At 41.2% G+C, this 20,567-nt stretch overlaps 1 protein-coding gene across 17 annotated transcripts in view; it reads left to right on the top strand.

Annotated features, from left to right (window-relative positions):
- The window catches only part of DTNA (dystrobrevin alpha), a 177,104-nt gene that overhangs the window by 67,356 nt on the left and 89,181 nt on the right, over positions 1 to 20,567 (top strand). For 11 of the 17 annotated variants that reach the window (XM_021386446.1, XM_021386447.1, XM_021386434.1 and 8 more), the window contains exons 2-3: positions 8,481 to 8,548; positions 16,499 to 16,579. In XM_021386446.1, coding sequence (XP_021242121.1) covers positions 8,481 to 8,548; positions 16,499 to 16,579 — 149 coding nt within the window. Of the gene's footprint in view, positions 1 to 8,463; positions 8,549 to 16,498; positions 16,580 to 20,567 lie in introns of those variants that run through there. The other 6 variants (XM_021386435.1, XM_021386436.1, XM_021386450.1 and 3 more) reach the window with 1 other exon arrangement.

A 20,567-nucleotide genomic window follows, 5' to 3' on the forward strand; every position in this document is an offset into this window, starting at 1 on the left:
AAAGCCAGCAGCTTCCCTGTTAACTAATTTGTTTGACTACTCAACAATACATTCAGTGAAAGATTTTCACAGTGCACACAAAGGAGCTCAATAACTTCAATTGCCTAGGAATGTATCTTCACCCACAGCTAACATTTGGTTTATTTAGATTTTTTTGTAATTCTACCTTCTGTCCTACAGCAAATAATCATCAAATCCCTATTTACAAAAACTGACAACTTGTCTTATTAAAATTGGCAGACACCAGGAAATGCTTCCCAACACAATCACTGACAGCTTACTCAAATGAATTTGGGTTTAATTATGCCAGCACAAGAAGAACTGAAAAGAAATCTTTGACTAAGAAGGAGTTTAATTATGTCTGACATCCTGTAGCATCCTTTGAGCCTCTACAATGGCAAATGAAAAGAACTGAGAGACCATGGTACCAAAGTATCGGAGTATCAATTACATATTTCCTGTGATAAGAGTCCTTATAGTTTTTTATCCCCTGAGTTTCATTAAAGTTTTCCCTACAAGCTATTCTTTGTCTAACCAAATGAAAGAAGTAGAATTGCGAACTTGAGTGTTTAGAGGTAATCAATACACTATTGATCCCGTTTTTCTGAAAAATAGTTAAAAAAAAAAAAAAGAAAACGTATATTGGATGAAAAACTACGTTTTGGGTAAAATCCAGGTCCCCGAGGAGGGCATGGCAAAGCTCCACTAACAGATTAACATATCAGACAAGCAGATTTGGCATTGCGTATTGTCAATTTTTGTGTCTGAGTTTTGAGGGTTTGTTCTTTTTCTGAAATGTGTTTTTAGTGTAATAAAAAAAAGGAGTGATTGTTAGCAGAAGTTATTCCTAGCAACCCCTCAGCTGTACAAAGGCTCTGAAACATTGTGAAGTATAAAGAAAATCAATATCCACTTAATTTGTTTTAAAATATTTAATGAACTTGGACTAAATATAATTTGAAGATAGCGTTTGGATAGAACTTGGAAGAGCTGTATTTAAATCTGCACCATTTAGTTGAAATCAATTGTTGCTCTTTATCAGAATTGTTTATCAGAAATTATGTCAATGAAGCACTGGAGAAAAAGATTTTGGAGCTGAACAAAATGATTTTATTGGATCATTTTATACACTCAGAGGGTGAAAATATATTTGAAGCACTGAAAGTTGGTTTTCCTTCAGTCTTTCAGCCAACAGAGTAGTTTCTTAAAAGTGCCAAGAAGGCTGACTCTAAAAGCACTTGACTGGAAAAATATATCTGAGCAACTTGTCCGTGACAGCCTCAAGTATTGCCTTTCTTAAATGTCTTTCCTGTCTTGAGTGGTAAGGGTCTCTTCTGTTGAGAGAAGACCTTCTCTGAGTTTTGTGGAGAAAAGCTGAAAACTATACTCCGCAGGCTCCTGTAGAAAGGTTTTTTGATATATTTTGGCTTAATTAATAACTTCTTCAGTTCTTGAACGTGACAATGTCTAGTGGTTCGTTTGCTCCCTTAAGTACATTGCCAGTCATGACATTCTCTGTTGCAGTTCTCATGCTGTATTGTATTAAATATGAAATTCAAATGCTTTGACTCTCATGTTTTCTACCTCCAAATCTTCCCTTTCTTCTTATACTGTCGAGCTTTGTTAAAGTTTGTTTTTCAGACCTTGCAAATATGTAACGCTCAGACTTCCCTGGATACTGGGCATTACAAAAATGGGTTGCAGTGGTGCCTTATTAGGCATTTTTGACAGTTGCCTTCTAAGAATGTGGAGCTTCTGAAGGGGAACTGATGAAAAATTTCGTAGAAAATTCTTTCTTAAAAATGAATGGCACATTTTGCTGAAGGAAAAAATCAAGAGAGATTTTTTCATGTAATATTAAAATTGCAAAAATATGACAAAAATAAGAAGATGGAGAGTTGCAGAGACTCGCATTGGATGTAAGCTTAGCAACAGCTTTCATTTTGTCTCCTTCACTGTAAAAAGCTCATCTAGGTAAAATACAAACAAGTACTGTAAGTGCAATGCAATTATACCTAGCCTCAGGAAAGAGCATTGAACAATTTTATTATAGTGCCAAAGATTAATCCTGGAATGTAAAGCTGTGAGAGTCCTATTACAGACCTGCTTCATTATAAGATGTGGAACAAGACATTCGTAAGGCACCAATAAAGCCATTAAGGGACAGAGGACACCGAAAGGGTCTTTGATTATTTTAGTTATTAAAATTGCTGAGGCTGCTGAGATTGGTGACTGCAAATAACACTTTTAGCTGGCACTCACTGTCCCTTTTAACCCTCTGTCCTCTGGTCCGAGTTCTCCTCGAAATAAGTAGCCATCACTCTGCTCTAGTTAAATGGGCAACCCCCAGCTACCTGGACTGAATCTGGAGAAGATGGGAGGAGAGAGAGGAACTATGGGTTTAAAATCTTCTCTTTCAGGTTGCTATGAACCCGGTGTGAACAGGGTTCAAACCCAACTATTGTCTAGAGTTTAGTTCCTCATCAAATCACTGCAAGCTGGACCTTAGCAGGCTCTTTCATTTCCATAAATTGGAATTTCTGGAGCTGAAAATGCCTGAAAAGGAGCAGCAGCACTTCAATAAAACTGTCCCAAGCAGTGGCAGAAAAGAAGCCTGTGCTACTGAAAAGCATTACTGTTGTCTAGTCAAACCTGGCTTTAAATTTTGACCAGTAGTGTAGGAAATAGCATCTGATTTGTCAGCAACGTGAATAAAAGCCATTGAGAAGCCTGCAGTTCTCTCTGCATCCTAAAGCCTCCAACTCCCAAACATACCTAAGCACATTTTTAAGTTGAAGTATTTTGACATTTCATGTTAGATTAAGAAGTAGTTCTCTAGATCAGGGGTTGAAGATTTCCACACCAGCGAAATACAGGCCGCTCAGGCAAAGGATGCTTGAGCCCTGTTGATATTCTCTACCAAATGAAGTTATTCTTTCCAGAAGTGATCTTGGGATACTCGCTGTTGATTTACCAACCTTCTAGAGAAAAACTTCCAACAAAAAGTTACATCCCAGAGTATTCCCAAGCACTTCAGAGCTGCAGTGACCACAAGTGGACAAGACTCAGGCAGGCAGAAATGTTTTCTTTTTCTTCTTCTGTGCCAGCTGCAATGGAAAGAGCAACTTGTATCCAGTCTGCAAGGTGGGCAGAAATGTCATGGAGCTGGATTCGGAGCGTCTTGTGTCAAGGATGTAAAAACGCACAGCTGCGTCGCAGCCATCACGTAGGAGTTTATAAATTTTCCATGCCACAATTAATCAATTTCAGTGTATGATTTTCCTCACTGGCACACTTCCTGACTCCCTGTGGCACTTCATCTGTCACAGATAAACAACACAGGGATTTGTCAAAGTGCTAATGGGGTGGCTTTTCTCAGAGTCATCAAACTGTGCACGTATGTGTGTGTCACGTTAGGAATTTCTTACATCCTCCACCTGAATTTATGGAACTCTCAAGAAGAGAGCTCCTTTTCCAGGTAAATGGGCAATTACCTCCTTTGGGTTTTGGAGCAAAGGGTTTAGTGGTAGCAGGCATTGCTTTTGCCAAGCTCAAGAAACTGCAGAAATACTAATTGATGATTTAAAACAGGATTTAATAAAAAGCAATTTATCCTAGAAATACTGAAGCCAGAAAAACTCTTAGGTGAGACAGGGGTTGTTATATTACTCATAAATCAAAGTGGCACAAAGGAATGAAAAATAAGGCATGAAGTTCTCACCTTATATATGTATGATATTTTCTCTCAGAATTTATAAACAAATAAAATACACTAAAAAATGGACCAGCTATGATTCTGGTGCATGACAAGCATGAAGATGAAATTGTAATTAAAACAGCTCAAATCAGGCTAAGCCATTTGTTTATTGATTGTTTTCCCTCCAACTCTACTGACGTTATACAAGTATTCAGCTGAAAGCGCCAGTGGAAGTGAAACATTCATGGTATCCTTTTCAGTGACTGGAAACCTTATGTTTAATGATTTCTGCTCTAGAATGCCTGTAATATATTGAAGCCTTAATACCTTGCTAATCAGTACCTTACTAATTAGTCCATGACAAGAATTTTAATTAGCTGCACAGGAAGTGTTCTCCCTGCGTGCAGTGGAGTTTTTTTCCCAGGGAGAAAAGTGAAGGGGAAAAGATAGTGGAAGGAATCAAGGGAAGACACACAAATGTGTAACTTCTACTGTGAGAAGAGTGTACAAGAATTAATATTTAAAAAAAATTGTCTCTGATAATTTATTCTGTTTTGTGAAGTATGTTAAACTTCACTTTGTGCTTTGCTTCTTCTCACTGTAGAACATAAGGTACCTCTTTTTTTGTGAATTGACATTTGTTTTAATCCAAATGAGAAATATTGGAAGATGACTACAGTCAGCTATGCTCGTGGCCAGCTCCACGGGCTGAGCTGAGAGCATCCTGAAGTACAAGTTTCTGTAACCTGAGTTAAAGACCTGAGCTGCAGATCTGTGAGCTGGAACAAGGTGAACAGGTATAAAGGAGACGCACAACACCCATCACCAATGTGGTTAGTTGAGCCTTGGCTTGGACACATTCTAGAATTCCTATCGGAGGGAACCCAAAAATAGCAGTGTTGATCACCATCGTCTCTATTTGTTTGTTTCTTTGTTTCTATTGGAAAAAGATGCAAGGGAGGGATAGAAGATACTTCTGATAATACTGCCACTGCTAATGTTCTCCTTAGCTTAATGGTATATATGCTGCTGCAGAAAATTTTAGGAGTGTTTTGGATGAAAGCTATTCTAAAATCTCCAAAAAGCTACTGCAGTGAGACTTAAAAAGTTACTTGTATTTATATACATGTAACTCAGGCTTCCACAGAAAGGCTGTTGTCAGGTCTTGTGATCTCCATGCACTCCTGTGCATGGAGATGTCCATGTTCACCAGCTGTGAATAGGGTGTTTCAGTAGATATGGGACATTCTGAAAAATGATGACCAGGTCCTAAGAACGCTTCATACAAAGAGATATAACCATCAGTGAAACGGAGCAAAGGATGAATTGCACAAAAGAGAAAACTAGTTGATGATTTTTACCCCACTGTGAAAGGATACTTTAGCAAAGGGCTCCCTGGAGGAACAGGAGATCTTGCTGTAGAATTAGCATTATTTGAAAAATGCATCTTCTACTTGGTTTTGATTGGCAAAATGCTTTCACATGGTGAATACAGTCACAGGTAAGCCATGCTCAGTGAATGCTCTGTCAGTATTTAAAAGCTGTAACTAAAGAACGTTTTTATCCATGAGGCATTGTAAGGGAAGTGTGAATAAAGTTGCACCCTTTTTGTTCTCAGTTAACATTGGAACAAGTCAGTAGTCTGAATGTTTGTGAGTCCGGTGATTATTTGATGGAGAGTAGTGAACATTTCTGGAAAGAAATGCCAAATTAATCAATGGAGAAGAATCTGTATTATTTATAAGTATAAATTGTATTAGGAAACTGAAAGATGATGATGTCATTGTTGTGCCAAAATGAAAATGACCCAGTCTTGGTCAATTAAGATTAACAGTATGTACATTGTTTGTAGAATAACTCTAAATATAGTAAAAGTCAAAGAAAAATGTGATGCTCTGTGAACCACTCTAAAAATAGTAAATGTTAATCTAAAATTGTATTTGCTCTGAAGTGTTTGCTCTACTGTCCTGCCTGCTTAAAAATGTTATTTTTAAAATTGGCTTTATTAACTCACCTGTTGTAGGATATCTAGTGATTTCCCATAGCAAAATGGTTTACTACTGTGAGTTCAATTAGAAGGAGAAAGGGACGGGAAACTCGAGCTAGGATTAGTGGGATTACATGATTTTTCATCTTTTATGGGCAGAAAGTTAAAGCTGATCTAGGTACGAACAATATTGCTACTTAGGATGCGGGTTGGGTATCTTAAGGCTTATCTCATTTTGCAGATTGTTGTGAGCCTTCTTTGACACCTCCCAGCCAGCAAAACACAAACTAGCTTTATATCAGAGGCTGTGTGGCCACTTCAGTAAAGCACTGTATTGAAGGCTTTTATCTCTAGAGAAAGGCAGGATATATTAGCTCCAACTTAATGCCATGATACACACATCCATATCACTCCCAGCCAAATTAGAGCGTGAGCGAACTTGAATATACCTGCAAACATGGTACAGCCGTGCCCTTTGTCCTCTTCATAATGAGACCGCTACTCACATCACAAAATGCCCACCATAAACAGCACTTTAGTGGAACCTTTATCAATACTCTGAGAATTGAATAGGCTATTGGGAAAAGGCAGGTATAATGTACCAGCACTTCATTTGAACAGTGCATTATGATAGGAAAAAAAGTCAGAAATCTCTTATGTGATTGCCTTCCTTTCTCCAATAAATAAGAGGAAACTAGTCTTCCATTCAAGTCCTGTAGCAGGCAGATAGTAGACTTCAGCAATCAGTATTTTCATCCTTCCTATTAAATACATGTGTGGGTTTGCTACTGAAGACAGCAGAGTATTTTGGATTCTGTTCCTCTACAGAGTATCTCCTTTTCATCCCACATGGTCCAATGTTATTTGACATAGAATCATAGAATCATAGAATGGCTTGGGTTGAAAAGGACCTCAAAGATCATCGAGTCTCAACCCCCCTGCCGAGTGCAGGGTCGCCAACCACTAGACCAGGCTGCCCAGAGCCACGTCCAGTCTGGCCTTGAATGCCTCCAGGGACGGGGCATCCACAACCTCCCTGGGCAACCTGTTCCAGTGCGTCACCACCCTCTGTGTGAAAAACTTCCTCCTAACATCTAACCTAAATCTCCCCTGTCTCAGCTTAAAACCATTCCCCCTTGTCCTATCGCTATCCACCCTCACAAACAATCGATCCCCCTCCTGTTTATACGCTCCCTTCAAGTATTGGAAGGCCACAATGAGGTCTCCCCGGAGCCTTCTCTTCTCCAAGCCCAGTTCCCTCAACCTTTCCTCATAGGAGAGGTGCTCCAGCCCTCTGATCATCTTGGTCGCCCTCCTCTGAACTCTTTCCAAGAGCTCCACGTCCTTCTTGTGCCTGGGGCCCCAGGCCTGGACACAGTACTCCAGATGGGGCCTCACAAGAGTCGAGTAGAGGGGGACCACCACCTCCCTCTCCCTGCTGACCACTCCCCTTTTAATGCAGCCCAGAACATAGTTGGCCCTCCGGGTTGCCAGCGCACACTGCTGGCTCATGTCCAGCTTCTCATCCACCAGGACCCCCAAGTCCCTCTCCGCAGGGCTGCTTTCAAGTACTTCTTCCCCCAGGTTGTATAAATACCTGGGATTGCCCTGGCCCAAGTGCAGCACCCTGCACTTGGCCTTGTTGAACCTCATTAGGTTCTCATGGGCCCACTTGTCCAGCCTGTCCAGGTCCCTCTGGCTGGCTTCCCTTCCTTCCAATGTATCGACTGCACCGCTCAGCTTGGTGTCATCTGCAAACTTGCTGAGGGTGCACTCTATTCCATCATCTATGTCATTGATAAAGACATTGAAGAGCACCGGTCCCAGGACTGAGCCTTGGGGGACACCACTTGTGACCGGCCTCCACCCTGACATAGAACCATTTATCACAACCCTTTGGCTGCGACCAGCCAACCAGTTCTTAACCCATGATCTACTTGAAATAAGGGTGTAGACTAAAATGCAGAAGCCCGAACCAGGCTTGGCAGGGAGGGAAAGATATTGGTTTGCTAGAGTAATTATCCACATAGGAAGTGGTGAAGCTGACAGAGATTCCATTTCTTTTAAGTGATGCTAAAGATGTTTGTCTTTATTCTGGAAGCTTTAGTCTTTTACAGTTTGAATGCCAGCTGTGAAGGAAGCCATAGTTTTTCTCTATTCTCTATCCAGCAATAGCATTCTTAGTTATATTCTGAAGACTTTTGTATCTTCAGGACAAAATATTCTTACTTCTGAGCCTTTTTCTGGAACTCATTTAATCAGAACCATACTGTCTTGAGTTTGAATGAATATTTGGAGCGTATTTGCTTGAGTAAATAGAGGTGTTATGTTGTGGAGTATGGATTTAGTTGTTGTGTGATTTTTTTTCCATCTCTTCCACTCAGAACTGGCTAGAAAAGCATTTTCTAAACTATCAACTAATTTCTGAATCTTTTATGATTTCTTCTCTCTTATATAATTTAAACTGAAGATTCCTTATTTAAGAAAACCTTAACTGAATTTCAGAGCTTGTGTTATGTAAGTCAGTTAGTTACATCAAGCGGAAAAACTGAACATTGCCTTTGGGAGATAGAGAGGGGGAAAACAAATGCTTGAAAGCAGAGTCTAGGGAATGGAGGGCAATTTTGGGACCAGCTTCCCCCCAAACCATGCCACAAAGAGGCTGGCAAAAGGCATTGAATCCATGTGGAGCACCAGTCATCCACAAAGGTTCTCCGGGATCGATTATGGATACTTAAATATGAATGTTCTGTCTGGGAATAATACTTAGTCTTTTCACATGATTTTGTCTTCCAGAATGATTGAAGATTGCGGGAAAAGAGGAAATACCATGGCAGAAAGAAGGCAGCTGTTTGCAGAAATGCGTAAGTACTTCCTAGAAATTTCACTGCATTAGACCAAGCCACTTGCAATGCAATGTCAGTAAGATTTATGTAAGCTTTCCATCTCAAGTAACTGATACCTTTGTTTCACAAACAGTTTAATATTGTGAAAACAAAACTACAGGAAAATGAGGTGATTTGACCAAATATCAGGAGAATTGAATTTCCTGCACTGGCTTTTTTTTTGTATTTTTCTACACTATATTATATTATTAAAATTAATGACTTCTTGAGACAAATATGCTGAAATACACAGGTGGCAATGAGGGGGGGTGGGTGGGGGGAAATGTCTCCAAAAGCAGACCAATGCCCAGCCAGTATCTAAGCAGTGCCCACCTTGGAAGTCAAAACTCCTCATCTCCTTCTTCTACCCCTAGTTTTTATTGCTGAGCATGATGTTATATGATACAGACTACCCCTTTGGTCACTACAGGTCAGCTGTCCTGACTGTATCCCCTCCCAGCCTCTTGCTTACCCCACGCATTCTCACTGTGGGGGCACAGTGGGAAAGTAAGAGCACCTTGATGCACTGCTCAGCAATAACTAAAAAACACTGATGTATTGTTGACACTGTTTTAGCCAGAAATAAAAAATACAGCACCATGCAGGCTGCTATGGAAGTTAACTCCATCCCAGCCAGAACCAGTATAATCTCTACCCCTTGTTCCATATCACTTGCATCATGCTCAGGTCTTATACTATCCACCGTTTTCCCAGTCCTTTAGCATATGTGCAGATATAATTCCGTTAGACTAAAAGCCGTTCCCATCAATTGTTCATAAAATACCCATTCAAATGTCTGTAGAAATCTGTTCAGTTAATGCGGACCATGACTTGAGCACCATCTGTTGTGGTGGTCACTCAGGACTGGATAGGCAGTGTGCTGTGTTGTGTACTGAAATTAGCTTTGATTGGATCACTGCTGCACATGCCCAGTTCTTATTACAAGGCTCATCTTCTGTTGTTTGGGGTGATTCCTGCCATAGTACTTTAACATAAAAAGATAGCATACAACAATGACATACAACTTGGGTGTAATTATGATGTGTACAACTCGAATCATGGGTTATTTTCCCCCAAGGTTAAATCTCTTTAGGGTACACAGTGGGTTTCACCATCGTCGCAGATTACCCACCAAGTTTGCCTGGGTCCTCTGGTGAAAGCAATTCCAGAAATGTGTTTGCCTTTTCCTCAAGGGAAGAACAACCCATGCCATCTTTCGCAGCCAGTTCCCTACATGCACTGTGGAGACTGCACTGTGGGGACCTTATCTCCTTCCATAGTATGTCGGGATAAGGAGGAAGAAATGCTCCTGATACTCAGTTTGAGTCATTGAATCTATTGGGACAGTCTTTCCTCAGCCAAGATGCAGGCCCATAGGGTGAATGAGGAACAGAGATTCTCTTTGAATCCATGAAGCTGGAAGGACAGTCTTTGTGTGGTTGGTGCCTTAATGTCTGTCTGACCAGCCAGTTGTCACCAAACTGTAGGCGTACAGCTCTGGTGTGTTGCATATGAGCCTCCACCACATGGATTGTGTGCATCGTACAGTATCTGGATCTTTGGTGTCCTGTTTGTTGTCCAGGTTTCTATAGACAATGTCCACCACTGCTAATTCCCTGAGATACTTTTGTCAGCAGTGGTCCACCACCCTTGGTTGTTTACAACATTGTCTTTGGGGGCAATCACCTTCATGCTTGACATGAGCTGCCTCCAGAAGCTGCACATAGCTGGCCCTTTTCTGACCATTTTTTGGGTTAGGTGGTCCCTAGTGAGGGATGCCAGCTGCTGAGCTTCCCTGCCCTCCAGTTCCAGACCACTGGCCCCACTGGCCCAGTGTTGGAGCAGCCAGCTGCTCACCTGGATCATGGCCATAATCATCTCACACATCCCACAGCTTATTCAGTATTAGGGATGAGGTGGTTTTTGCCTCTTCTATGATGTTTCTCTTCCCTTCCATGTCCTTACAGCTGCCCCACGGAGGAGCAGACTGCTTCCCATGGTTTTCCCTCCTGCTATCACTCAGGAGGTTCCTTGTCCCTCATGAACAGACAAGAGTTGAGTCTCTGGTTTAGCCACAGCATCTGTTTGTTTGTCCTCAGGTCTGTAGACCCTTCCAGTGTCCATCTGTGTGCCCTGAGATCCAGAGATCCTCTAACCCCTCCAGGGGCTCTGTATAGAGCATCTTGGTAGACACAGGAGGCCCCAGCGTAGTGCTAGAAGCTGCTGTCAGGAAAGACAAGGCATCTCTATTTCAAGTGATGCACCACAGTACAAAAGAGTGAGAAATGAAAAAAGAGAACCTAGATGCTGTGCAAGCAGTAGGTAAAACATGTATTATCAACACTGTTTGAGCCACAAATCAAAAAGACAGTGCCATGCATGCTGCTCTAAAGAAAGCTCCATCCCAGCCGGACCCAGTACAGGGTTTCATGTACCACAGATACCACTTCAGTATATTTTTATTATTTCTAGTTAAGCTTTGTGTTCCCTGCAGAACTGCGTGTCGTGGATGTGTTGTTCTAACAACGCTCCTGCTATTCTCTTGTCAGTCCTCTCTTACTTCTCTTACAAACAATCCACTGTTTCACAAGGAATTCGTATGGCGTATGAAGTTTGAGACTGGCACCCTTTTGCTAGATCTACCAAAGTTTTGTTTATTTTATTATTAAGATTCCTATTATTTGTCCCTTGAAATATAAAAAAAATGAAAGAACAGTGATACTTTGATTTTTGTGAATATTTATTCCTCAAAATATTTCATCAGGTTAGCAGTAGGAGCTGGTTGCCCTGCTCTGCCCTGTGTATCAAGACTTTGGTTCTCTGAATGTAAAGGTAAGGCCTTAATGAAACAAGGCATTAATGGGACCAGAGCAACTGTGCACACTGAAAGGCCAGGGCTATTCTGTTGTATCAAATGTGGTCAGTACTGTTCTCCAGAGATGAGCTCAGGGACACTGAATGTTGTGTGTCTGCAATCCTGAGCTCTGCAATTTAAGGACTTCTCATTCAGCTAGCCTATTGAGAACAGTCTTGGCCCATTACACTGTGTCCACTAGCTTTGTTCATAGAATCATAAAATCATTAAGGTTGGAAAGACCAATGAGATCATCTAGTCCAACCATCAGCCTATGCCTGTGACCGCTCCAGACCACATCACCAGTGCAACATCCACCCTTTTCTTGAACACCTTCAGGGATGGTGACTCCACCACCTCCCTAAGCAGCCTGTTCCAATACTTCACCACTCTTTCTGAGAAGAAATTTTTCCTAATATCCAACCTGAACTTCCCCTGGTGCAACTTGAGGCCATTACCTCTCATCCTGATACAATTACATGGGAGAAGAGGCTGACCCCCACCTCACCACAACCACCTTTCAGGTCATAGTCTCTCCTGAGCCTCCTCCAGACTAAACAATCCCACTTTCCTCAGCCACTCACCATAAGACCTGTGCTCCAGACCCTTCACTGGCTTTGTTGCCCTCCTTTGTACACACTCTAGGGCATCACAGTCTTTATTGTAGTAAGGGGCCCAGAACTGAGCACAGTACAGTTGAGTGAGGTGTGGCCTTACCAGTGCCGAGTACAAAGGGACAATCAGCTCCCTGTTCTTGCTGGCTGCCCTGTTTCTGATACAAGACAGGATGCCATTGGCCTTCTTGGTGGCTCATGTTCAGCCAGCTGTCAACTAACATCCCCACATCCTTTTCCTCCCTGCAGCCTTCCAGACATTCTGCCCCAAGCCTGTAGCAATGCATGGGGTTTTTGTAGCCAAAATACAGGATCCAGCCCTGCACTTTTTTGCTCCCTGCTATAGGCAAGGACACCTCCCTCTAGACCAGGTTGCTCAAAGCCCCATCCAGCCTGGTCTTGAACACCTCCTGGGAGGGGGCATCCACAGCCTCCCTGGGCAACCTGTTCCAGAGTCTCAACACCCTCACAGTAAAGAATTTCTTCCTAATGTCTGGTCTAAATCTACCCTCTTCAAGTTTGTAGCCATTTCTCCTCATCATGTCGCTACCTGTCCTTCTAAAAAGTCCCTCCCCAGCTTTTCTGTAGGCCCCATTCAGGTAGTAGAAGGCCACTGCAAGGTGACCTTGGAGCCTTCTCTTCTCCAGGCTGAAGAGCCCTAGCTCTCTCAGCCTGACCCCGTAGGGGAGGTGCTCCAGCCTACATGGAGGACTTGAGTTTGTATCAGCTCAAGTCAATGGCAAAACTTCCATTAACTTCAGTCAGTTTGACATGGTGATGAACTCCTAAACCAGAAGATCATTCTTTACAAATTTGCAGTGAGGATTTATGGTTTGTTTGAGGTTGAAGGCTGCTTTGCTGTTTTGGGGGAATTAAGGCAGTATTTTGAAAATATACAGTGAGCACTGGGAGGACAAGGAGGGATTATTTTTCCATATTGTACACAAATAGTTATTGACTGTTATATTTTATCTCACATTTTAGTATATCAACATATTTATTTATATCTACTTTTTGTGACAGGTGTCCTTCCCTTTTCTCATTTGCCTGATATGGGAACCATTAGATCACACCCTGAACCAGTGATTGAGCACCTGGTGAAGGGTCTGGGAGTACAGGTGGAGGCAATTCACCTGTGGGACTGGAAAGGATGGACTCAGGGTCCATCCCTTCCTAACCTCATTTTAAGGCTTTAGGAAAAGCTCCTTTAGGTGTTTATAGTGTTCCCTGATCCTTGGAAAGGGGGTGAGTTATTACTGAATTGTGACTGCTACCTTTACTGGGTGATATGTAAGTGATAAAAGGCAATTATATCTGCTGCCTCCTAGCTTTACAGCCTGCTTCTCTTGCTCCTTTTCCTATACATGCTTTCAGAGAACCAGGTTTCAACTAGATTAAAAGATAGAGGGGAAAACACTAATTTCTAGTGAAAAAGTAAATATGTTGTAGGCAAAGAAACGTCTACATTCATAAAATGCTGACTTTTGCATGTTGAGAGTCCCTTCAATTCCTGTGTTAGTATAAAGGGTGTGCTTCAGTGCAACAGAAGCTTGTCCTGTTGTCATTGTTTTTAGGTTTTTTCAGTTGTGTGCAAGCACTCACAGTCCATGTTTAACATGAAATATGTACTTAACGTGCTCTACGTACCCTTGATCATACAAAGTTTCCTACAACTGTAGGAAAAAAAATGCACTTCTGGTAAAAAGTTAAACTCCTCAATTTTAGAGGAAGGAAAACAAATGATATAGAGGACTTTGCCAGTGTTTTAGTTTCTAGTGGTAATATTGGCAAGTCTGTGATTAAAATCCCATGTTATTTTTAGGAAGTGGATTGTGTTCAAGACTACATAACAACAAACAATCCAACTATTCATGCCTTTTTAAGTAGGAAACTTGTTCTTAACAAGGAGAAGCTTACCCTCACTTCAAATTTGGGGCAGTATGTGCTTTTTTCCTGTATTTAGAGAAGTTTAGTTTGACTTTCTTCAGAAGAGGCATCTTTCTGGTTCCAAATCACAAACATTTGCGAATTTGTATCATATTCTGTGAAGTTTAAGTCTAGATTGCCTTATCTCTCAAAATGCACTACTAGATGTCAAATCAGTAGGCTATCCATAGTCTAACCTGACGTGTTCATATGTATGCTGACTTCTCTAATGAAGAGTTCGTAGTAAATGTAGTTGTTATGCTGCCAGCACGTATTATCTAGCATGGAAAAAGCAACCAAAGCTTGCAATGTATCTGTTTTGTTTTTGTTTTTTTGTTTTTGCGAACAGTCAACAGTACATAGAGGAGAACATTCAAAAGAAACAATGAAACAATGCCAGTAGTCAAAGAGAATGAGAATCCTGGTAGGCAAGTTACGAATTCAGTCTCATTTGCACATCTTTCGACTTATTTTTCAGCACTCTTCATGTAACTGAAGCAATATTTTACAGAAATTACTTGACGAATAGATTTCAGACTACAGTAAAATGTGAATCATGTCAGAATTAGATAGTGTGTTCCAGGGATTTATCAGCAAAAATACATAGTTCCAAAGTAACTGTGTGCAAATAGAAAAAAAGCAACGTTACTGCCTACAAAATAGTTTAATTGTTAATACTGCAACTTAGAAAGTACAATGAGCCAGCATCTCACTTTAAGGTGCCAGATTGTTTAAGATAGCGTGGGTGGATGATGCCAACATATACAACTGTGAAGATGAGTGGGAGAAGAACTCCTCGAGAGTAGCCCTGCGGAGAAGGACCTGGGGGTCCTGGTCAATGAAAAACTGAACATGAGCCAGCGGTGTGCTCTTGCAGCTTGGAAGGCCAATGGTATCTTGGACTCCATCAGAAGAGGGGTGGCCAGCAGGGACAGGGAGGTGATTGTCAGTCTCTATTCTGCCCCCGTGAGGCCCCATCTGGAGTACTGTGTCCAAGGCTGGGGCCCCCAATACAGGAAGGATGTGGAGCTGTTGGAGAGGGTCCAGAGGAGGGTCACAAAGGTGATCAGAGGCTGGAGCACCTCTCCTATGAAGACAGGCTGAGGGAGCTGGGCTTGTTTTGCTTGAAGAAGAGAAGGCTGCGAGGAGACCTCAGGGCAGCCTTCCAGTATTTAGAAGGGGATTATAAACAAGAGGAGAATCAACTTTTTACAAGGGTAGACAGTGATAGGACAAGAAAGAATGGTTTTAAACTCCAGGAGGGAAGGTTTAGATTGGGTGTCAGGGGAAGTTCTTCACAGAGAGAGTGGTGAGGTGCTGGAACTTGATGCCCAGAGAGGCTGTGGATGTTCCGTCCCTGGAGGTGTTCAAGACCAGGTTGGATGGGGCCCTGGGCAACATGGTCTAGTACCAGATCTGGAGGGTGGTGGCCCTGCCTGTGGCAGGGGGGTTGGAACTTGATGATCTTTGAGGTCCCTTCCAACCCAAGCCATTCTATGATATTTCACTCCACTTTTCTTACAGCCTAAGTGTGTCTTGTATAGACATGTTTCATGTGGACCATCCCTTAAGAAGCTCTACTTTTTGTAGGTTGGTACCTTTCCTGCCTAGGAGGCTGCTTAGCTGAACAGAACAGTTTTTACTCTTTTATTCTAGGGCCAAACACAATGAAAAAGAAACTATGCAAAGATTCAATTGAACATTTCCTTGAAATGTGTGGTGCAATTAATAAACAGCCTTGTATTTAATAGGCCATATTGTAGTTATGCAGCAATACTTCTTGGGTAAGACATACCAGCCAAGAAGGAGAAACATTTAATTAACAACCTACTCATCTACCTTCTGAGATTCTTTGAAAATGTTATGAGTGATACACAGCAGCAGGATGCCTAAAGGCACTATGTCGCATTCTGCCCCCATCCTCATCTCTTTATGCTGCTCTTGTGTGTGGAATAGCTACCCGTCAGCTTCTACCTGTATCCCCTGGACAGCTGCTCTGGAAATCTTGCCAGATCTTTAAGCTGAGCCAGAGAGCTGACTCTTTGAGATCTCCATTGCAGAGAACGCACCTCTACAAACTGGAGGATGCCTCACACTCCTTGCAGTATTTTTGCTCCCTTCTGCAGATTGCTATCAGTCAATTAGTTACAGCATGATATTGTTTCTAATTTGGTTTGCTGGCAATACCTTACTCTGATCTGGCGTGTCAGCCAAAGTTATTTGTTAAATATTAAAATTAGATGAAGGTTTTCGTCCTGTTGGAGCCTGGCCACTGTCATTTAGCCTGCAACTTGACCAGATTGTTCTTCAAAGTGACACACAGTGGGTTGACTACTTCTTGCCTTCCTTCACAGAAGTCTTCTAACGCTGTAGCTCCTACCCCTTCTTACCCACCCCTTGCTACACTCCCTGCAAATGAGTTAGCCTTGAAAATAATTAAACGGAGTCAACTCCTGTGTTCTCTGGTTTCCCTGTTACCAAAAATACACATAGGTCATATTCTATACAAATGTTGCTGTTATTCTCTTCCACTAGGGGCTCAAGATCTGGATCGCATTCGTTTGTCCACCTACCGAACAGCATGTAAACTTAGATTTGTTCAGAAGAAATGCAACTGTAAGTATGTCAGCACTTCTTTTCCTATACTATTGGTAGTAGATTTCCATTGTAGTGCACAGTCTGTCTTTCAGATCAGTCCCAAAAGGGGCTGTTGGATCTGGCATGGCAAAAGGCACCAATTGGAGTGCCTGGGCAGATTTCAAATACTGACCTGTTTATATAAGGAGCTTGTCTCACACATGCCCATGATTAAGTCACAGAAGCATAGGTCTTTGTGTAGGCTGCAGCTTTAATTAACATGAATGCTAACTACATTCTCCAGTTTTCTTCTAAATAATATTTGGGGGTTTCAGCAGTCATGCAAATTAAGCATTATAGCAACTCTGTGGTGGAGTAGAGGTGATTCCGTTCCTTGTCTGTTTGGGGTGCAGCAAAGTATATGCAGTATTAGTTAGCCCTGGTTTTTCCAGAAGGCCAGCTGGAGAGATCTCTTCAAGAGAGTGAGCTTGCTTATGATCTCTGCTTGTCTTTCTTCCATCTTCCTGACTTCATTCCCGAGAATTTTCCCGCTTGATTAGTGATCTTTTTAGCATTTCTTCTGAGATCTGGTCTCTATTCCTTTACAGTTTCAATTTCTATTAGCACATTCATGAGAAAAAGCTATAAACTTTAATGGAGTTTAATGCATATAAAATCTGTTACGGATTGTATCATTTGTTCTCCATCTAAAATATTGTTCAAATATGCAGAATGATGGGTTTGGGTTTATGTGTTTTACTAGATTGTTCCACTCTAAGTTTAATAAAAACCATCCTATCTGTGGAAGCTCTTGTTGGTGGATACAGGAGGAAGAGGACTAATGCAGAGAACAGGTTTTTTAGTCTTCATATCTAAACTAGAATAACAGCCTGGCTATGCTTGTGCTGTGCACAGTGGTAAATGCATTAAGAAATGCTCTGTAGATAGAGATTAACCCCCTGGGAAGGAGTTCCTAGTTTTGAGTTTATACCTGTCTGTGTTACAGAAATGTTTAATTTATATTGTCCGTACCTACTACAGGGACCAACCTGTGACAGAAAAGACTTTGGAGAGTATTTATTAGATTATTAACTACGGAGTTAGTCTTTCAATCGCTTCTGCTGCATGTTTCTCATATTAATTTGTATTTAGCTGAAGTATGAGTTGATGGATTAGTACCGCATTACAAGCAGACTGCCAGACAGAAAATTTAGGAGGAGCTTAGTACCTTCCCAGCATTTGTTTTCTCCCATTCAGAAGGAAATGTGTGGAAAGACACTATTATGCTGTGTTCAGTTGTTAATTTTTTATTTTTTTTTAGATTTTGTGTTTAAAAGGATGAAATTTCTGCTTCATTTTCATGGTAACAGTTCCATAATCTGAAGTGACAGAAATATCTAATTAAGTTGACACTGGTAGCAAAGATGTAGCACTAATTGCATTGATAACTGTATGTGAAGCAAATGAAAAAGAGCGAGATAGCCTCATTGTTGGGAGTGGCTGGCTGGCTAAAAGTGTTGGTTGTTAATCTCAACTTTATTCCTCCTATTAAGTGTGAACTACTGCTTTTGTTCTTTGTATAGAGAACCAGTGCACGTACCCTTTAGTTGACCAGTTTGCGCTAAGTCCCTCATGGGCAGCACTTGACCTTCTGGCTGTCGTTGATAACCTAGGAGAAGTGATTTGCTGGTCTTACATCAAGAGTTATACTGTATCAGCCCTTTCTGGAAAAAAAAAAAAAAGCCACAAAAATGTTGTCCTAAGAATTAGATTCTGTGCAATTTAAGGAATAATTTCTGTTGCTCTGGAGCAGTCTGAATTGCGTATGTATTTTCACCTTAAAATACAATTTTCTTCTCGTTTCTGTCCAGCTGCTGCTCTGCCACATGGCTTACTCTCATTGGTAAGCAGAGAAGTCATTCATTCACTGTGCAATGGCTGTCCAATGCAGAGCTTCTAAACATAGAGCCACTGAACCAAGCACTGGTCTGAAGTGGTTAACATCAGACCTCCAGCTCATGTCAGTGACTCTTTTTTGTTTCTTACAGAAATTGCCATTAAGCTCTACTCAATATTAAGTTGAAGATGGAGAAGTGACACAGGGGAAAAAACTTTTTGTTGCACCTGAGCTGTTTCATATAAGAGAGAGTATAAGAAGGAAAAAGCTCAAAGGCAGTCCCACTCTGCCCCTGTGCATATCACCTCCTGTCACCCAAGCCATCTTCTTCTTTCAGCTGTGCTCTCCTGCCCTGCCTTGACCAGCTTCTCACTGAGTCACTGCGGCCCAGGCTCACTGGGAGAAAAAACTGCTTGGAAAAAAAGTGTATGTAAGGGGTTCTTTTAAGAGCTAATTTAATAAATTGCAGGGAGCTGCTCTTGGCTGCAGGCTGGAGATGTATGAGGATGGAAGCAGAGAGCTGTTCAGAGTGCCAGAAGTGGCTCTTCCAAGAAAAGCAGAGCAGAGGTTTTATTAACACCAGCTTTTTTTACCCTGAGGTGTGCATTAGCGTAGAACAGTGTGTGACAGTCCTAGGATATCAGGTGGCTGCGTTTATCACAAACAATGCAATGCTTGTTTCTGCATCCTTTAAAGCAGACACAGACACAGATTCATCCCCTTGCCACCCATTGTGAAGTCTTCTCTCACTGTGAAAGAGTATTTTGCTGAAACCTTCATCATTAGGGTTTTCCTGATGATGTAAGTACTGTGTAACAGATTAAGATGCACTGGCAATCTAAGAGCTGTTCTCTGCCGTATTTCTCCTTAAACTAGTTAAATGGTGTGGCCAAAAGTTATAGGGAAGGTGGCAGTTTGCCACCATTTCCCAGAATTACCTCTACATATGTGTGCTCTGAATACTAATGCTTATTGATCAAATTAATTGTACCATTGAATTATTTCACTTTCACAAGAGGAAGATGCCTCTAAAGATATTTTTAAAACATCCTTCAAAACTGCACATATTCTATAAAACTTTAGGAAATCTACTGTGCATGTGAGAAGTATTTCCTCCATAAAAATCTCTTTGAGCACTTAAACCAACAGCCACTTTAAATAAAATCAGCAGTGTGAGAAAAAATCAATATCAGTCATTGCTGTTATTTGTCAAACAGAACAGAATTGAATCCAGTCCAGTTTCATTCTTCAGAGAAGCAACAAATTCTTCATAAGAAGTCAGAAAATATGTGCATAAACGTAAAAAAAAAAAAAAAAAAGCAGTGCTATCTTTTAAGGAGAGCTTCCTTCAGATTTAAGTATTCTCTTTTTCCCGTGTTGATACTATCAATAAATAACAATAACATTTACAAACTGTTGGGGCACACCTCTGAACTTGCTAGCGCCCAAATGTGAGATGCAAACATATAACATTCCAAAAAAAGAGATCTACAAAATGCTGCACATATGCATTCTAAAAGCTGGGAAGCTTTACTATTGCAGTATGAATATAAATTCATTTTATGCTTCCCTGTTTCTGATGACAATTTCTGAGCATAGAAGTAATGAAAAGACAAACTCTAGATAATGTAGGTGCCTCTGAGGACATGTTCAGTATAGAAAGAGATGATTATGTGCTACTTGTTTATTAGTTTGCACATCTCCTTGCAGTAGCAGTACTCTTCTCTTAATCATAAAGACCAGCACAAGATATAGATACCCCTACTGTAAAAAAGAAAAAAAAAATTTTTTTTTTAAATCTTGAGAACTTGAGATGGGGGCATGAATAATTTCAAATGAATTACAAGAGTCTTGGAAAGACAGACCCCAGAGAATACCCTCCTGGAGGCTGCATCATCTTCAGATCTAAGAATGTCAGCTGACTGTGGCTGCTCTCGTGGCTCTTCATGTTGGATATAGTCTCAGGAATAGCAGCACTCTAATCATCTGAGGTTAAATTTCATTATTTGGGATAATAAAAACACACAGGAAGCAGGTGCAGAAACCTGATCAAAAGTACTGCATGTCTGTACGGTACAAAATGCAGCTGGCTAACTTCATCATCTGCGTTTTCTAGTGTGCTTTGAAGGG

The sequence above is a fragment of the Numida meleagris genome, chromosome 2 (genome assembly GCF_002078875.1).
Source record: "Numida meleagris isolate 19003 breed g44 Domestic line chromosome 2, NumMel1.0, whole genome shotgun sequence".
In the NCBI taxonomy this organism is placed as follows: domain Eukaryota; kingdom Metazoa; phylum Chordata; class Aves; order Galliformes; family Numididae; genus Numida; species Numida meleagris.